Genomic DNA, 4,766 nt, shown 5'->3' with positions numbered 1-4,766 from the left:
CAGTGAGCAGTGTAAGATAACTCTGGAGGAGGGATCTGGCTCCAGGCATGCTGAGTTGTTTTTCCTTTCCCCAGGCAGTGGGAGTGAAGAGGACAGGGAAGCCTTGTGGGAAGAGGGCAGTAAATCCCAGCATAAATATCTCAACTAAAATCACTTACTTATTCTATGCAGGGTCTCAGTTGAGCTGCCTGCCCTGGGGTGTGTCTTGGGAATTCATGGTAGGCAGATTTTTGTTGTCACAATGATGGGGATGCTTTGGCCTTGAATGGGCAGGGACCTGAGATTCTGGGGAACAGTCCCACATGACCTAGTCCTGTCATGTACATGTCATTTCAGGGTGGTAAAAGGAGGTCTCCCAAAATGTTACTTATTAAAAGGGAGCTGAGGATTAGGTGATGCTTCGTTAGATCAGGCCTATCCCCAGCAGGCACCCCTCGGGTATAGAGGACGAAGAGGGGCAGGGGGGTAAGGGGAGAAGGATGGTGTGGCAAGGTAAATTTGGTCATCTTGGTCTCAGTTTGGTCAAAGCACAGTGGTTGGCCCTTCCCCATGCTTAGGTCTCTATGCATTCACATGGTGGTGTCTAGAGTATGGAAGATATTGCATGTGTCATACCTTCTCAGGGCATGAGGCATGGCGATCAGGATCTTGTAGGCACTAGCTTTCCATCATAAAGCAAAATAAACACAAAATAGAAGAAATGGTTCTCCTGGTGTCTCCTGGGGACTTTGGATGGGTGGGTGATAGGGAAGTGTCTTAGTCCATTTCCTGTTGCTATAACTGTCTACCACAGACTGGATCATTTTATAAAGAATAAAAGTTTATTCCGCTCAGGAGTCTGTAGGTCCAAGGTCGATGGCTGGCATCTGGTGAGGGTCATCTTGCTGGTGGGAACTCTCTACAGAGTCCCAAGGTGGCACTGAGCATCATCACATGGTGAGAGGGCAAAAGCATGTGTCACTTCTGGTCTTTCTCCCTCTTCTTATGAAGCCACCGGTCTTCAGTCATCAGGGCAAACCCCAATAACCTTATGTAATCCACATTACCTCTCATAGGCCCAGAGAATTAAATTTCTACCCTCTTGTGGTCAGCATATGGCATGCTGGTTGAGGTGCTGGACTCCCACATGGCTGACTGTAGTTTGAGTCCTGGACCTGGTGACTTGCTTTCTCACTTTCCTTCTCTCTGTCTGGTGAGCACTCGTGCCCTATAGAAAGCTTAATAATAATAATAATAAATATAACTAAATAATTTTTTACAAAAATTTGGGAGGGAAATGGAGCAGTAAGACACTTGTAGGACACAGATAAGGTTTATTATCTGTTGACGGGAATGTGTATGGTGGTCTCAACTCGGCTGGACTGAGGCGTATATCACACTGGGTAAAGTCTCTTCACAATCTAAATGCTTTACAGCGATTTAATGTATGAATAATAATTTTAAAATATATAAATAAAAAAATAATAAAAAATTTCCACCCTCTTAACCTCACAATAAGGGTTAAAATTTTTCTTTTTTTTCTTTTCTTTTTTTTTTTTGCTCTAGGGCGCATATGCCCACCAGAAAGAGACAGAGAGACAGAAAGTGAGAAATCACCCCCCAGGGGGGATGGCCACACCACAATCCCTTCTCCATTCTCTCTCAGGATCTTGGGCATGCATGCACATGCGCCCGGTGTGAGTTCAAGCCACTGGGTCTGGGACTCGAACCGCGGTTGACCACATGGGAGTCCAGCGACATAGCCATTACGCCAACTACTGGTCCCAAGGGTTAAATTTGAACTCAAGTTTTGGTGAGGACGTTCAAAGTATAGGAGGGAGCATCGGTGGATCTAAGATATCAGGTATGTGTGGGTTCCTAGGGGTTTCTGGTGCTCACTGTGTTACTGAGAAATAAGAACTTCTACTTGCAGCTGTGTGGACTGACTTGTGGTAGACCAACTCTCTTGCTGGGAAGAACCAGAAATGCTGGGTTAAATGTTCCAGTTTTGTTTTAAGTCTATTTGGAGGCCCAAGAGAGCAAGTTAGCTTTGAGGTCATCACCTCACTACTGACACCAAGCACAGAAAAGGAAGAGTTGATGGGGACACATAAAGGAAAATAAACCAGCTCATAATTATTGATGCAGGTCAGCAGAGTTACAGTTACCCAATAATATGAATAACATGAAAATGATATTAAGATGAATATTAGTTTATCAGAAAAGTCACAATGTATGTTTCTATGTTTTTCTATGTAAAAATACATCATGACTTTCCTGATGACCCCATAAATCACTGCATTCTAGAATGGGAAAACTTGTTCTGTCAGTGACTAAAATCATAGGAATCTATTTGAGGTCATTTTAAGTAGATCAAAACATACATTTTAAACGTGCCTGCTTCTTAAAAATAAAAACAGGAAACACACAACTTTTAAATTAATGTTATTTTAAAAATAATTATTTAATTCCAGTTGTTGTTATTATTTTTTAATTGGATCAGAGAGAGAGAGAGAAAGGGAAAGCAAGAAAGCAAACCACCAGGTCTGGGACTTGAACTGTGGTCAGCCATGTGGGAATCCAACACCTTTAACCACCATTCTCCTCTTGAGATTTTGGGCATATACACAGGAGTCCAGTGTGTTTTTCAAGCTGCAGGGAGGTCCAGGACTCAAACCACTCAGTTGGCCATATGGGATCCAGTAATCTTAACCTCCACGCCACCTGTGGGCCCCTTTCAATTCACATTTTCTGAGTGCTAGTTTGTGCCATATACTAGAGATATGTAGATACCCACTCTAATCAATAAGCTGCCAGGCACCAGGCCCAGAAGGATGACATACCCAGTTAGTTAGAGGCACCATAAGCTGAGTCATGAGAGGAAGAGGAGGGAGGGTGGGAGGCTGCAACTGCCACAACAGTGGGAGCTTTGAGACTAGATTTAGAAGGGCTTCGAGCCTGCAGGCACAGCAGCCCTGGAGGATCTGTCCTTGTAAAACAGGAGAGAAGGTGTGGAGCAGAACGAGGAAAGTGTGCACTCCAGACTCAACCTGCCAGGCTTGCAATCTGAGCTCTTTGCTCGCTGGCTGGGAGCTCTTTGGCAAATTATTTAACCACCCTGTGCCTCAGCTCCCTCATCTGTAAAATGAACATGGTAACAGAGTGTATCCTGCAGGCTGTTATGAGGGTTTAGCTGATTTAAAGAATTTGTTTCTTAATAAAAGATAGAGGGAGGGGGAGTGAGAGACAAAGACAGAGAGAGGTATTCTTGACCAGTCTCACTGTGCCATGATGATCCCGCCCCAGCCTCTCAACTAGCTTGTGCACTACCAAGCTTGGCCTGTTTAGGCTAGGGGGGGAACCAAACCCAAGCTTCCTGCGTGGCCTCAGCTATCAAGCAGCAGTACCCTACAATTTATGCCACTGGGGTTGGGTCAATTTAAAGGATTTTAAATGCAAAGGGGCCAGAACAGTGTCTGGCATACATGGTAAGAGCTACACAAGTGTTATGATAAAAATAGAATGTCAAGTAGGGAAAATGCCAGTCTCCAAAGTTCACATACTGTTTGGTTTGGTTTTGTTATAGGGCACATGTGCTCATTAGAGACAGAAAGAAAGAGAGAACGTGAGAAATCATCCCCCAAGGGGGATGGCCATGCCTCAATCCCCTCTCCTCCACTTTCCTCTCAGGATATTTGAGCATACATGCACACATACATGCCCAGTGTGTTTTTCAAGCCAGGAACTCAAACTGCATAGTTGGCTATGTGAGATCCAGCGCCTTAACCACCACATCACCTGCTGGCCCCAAAGTTTACATACTTTTTAAAAGTTCAAAAACAGGGACAGTAGGTGGCGCGGTAGTTAAGGTGCTAGACTCCCACATGATTGACTGTAGTTCAAGTCCTAGACCTGGCGACTTGAAAATCATGCCAGGCATGTGTGCATGCATGCCCAAAATCCCAGGAGAATGGAGGAGAAGGAATTACAGAATGGCCATCCTCCCTTGCAAGGAGAGGGTGATTTCTCACCATCTCTTTCTGGCAAGCACACATGCCCTGTGGCAAAAACCTAAAAAAAAGTTCAAAAACAATAAAAGCAACATGTCATTTAGGTATTCATGCTATGAAGTTATTTTCTTTGAAAAAGAGGATGATAAGGAGAAAGTAATTAGGGAGCTGTAGGGAGGCAAGGGTAAGGGGTAGGGAAGTGAGCCTGGGGTGTATATGTTGTGGGCAATGTCCGGGCTCAGGATGTGGGGTAGGATCGCAAGGGCTTGCTATGCAATTAAGGGGGAAAGTTTTAGTGCAGTAACCCTTCTGGACTAGGGACCTTAGACCTCAGCCCTGGGCTGAGTGCTTTGAGAAGGAAGGAGGCTGCCAGCTCCATGACTACTCCCTTCCACAAAGAGCCCTGCAGAGGTGCTGTGATGGCTCAGCTCTTTAATGCCAGCCAGAGGAAGGAGGGTCTGAGCAAGTCAGAGGGAGATGGCCCCCAGTGAGTGAGAAAGAAGGATCTGGTCAAAAAGATGGATCTAATCAGTCAAATGGAGGAGGGCCTCGATCTGAGGGAGGAGGGTCCAAGCCTATTCTGAGGAGGAGGCCAGGCCTACTGAGGGGCCCCTGAAGGACTTGTTTCCCTTGTGGTTTTTTGCACTTCCTGTTCCCTTGCTCACTGCGGAAGTTCCTCTTCTTACCCTGCACCTAGAGCCTGGCCGGAGAGGACAAGGGCAGAAGGCACTATGAGTGGGGGCCCTGTAGGAGGAAGGCCTGGGGGCCGAGGAGGAC

At 45.8% G+C, this 4,766-nt stretch overlaps 1 protein-coding gene across 1 annotated transcript in view; it reads left to right on the top strand.

The window, feature by feature from the left end:
* Positions 1–4,639: 4,639 nt before the first annotated feature.
* WAS (WASP actin nucleation promoting factor) overlaps positions 4,640–4,766 on the top strand; it is a gene marked incomplete in the record, with an annotated part of 9,437 nt that continues 9,310 nt past the window's right edge. Inside the window, 1 exon segment of the mRNA XM_027767260.1 lies at positions 4,640–4,766. Within this exon segment, the coding sequence (XP_027623061.1) occupies positions 4,721–4,766 (46 nt within the window).

This window comes from Tupaia chinensis, unplaced genomic scaffold, assembly GCF_000334495.1.
Source record: "Tupaia chinensis unplaced genomic scaffold, TupChi_1.0 Scaffold144123_1, whole genome shotgun sequence".
In the NCBI taxonomy this organism is placed as follows: domain Eukaryota; kingdom Metazoa; phylum Chordata; class Mammalia; order Scandentia; family Tupaiidae; genus Tupaia; species Tupaia belangeri.
Note: the sequence above shows the minus strand (reverse complement) of the source record. Positions and strands in the feature narration are given on the sequence as shown.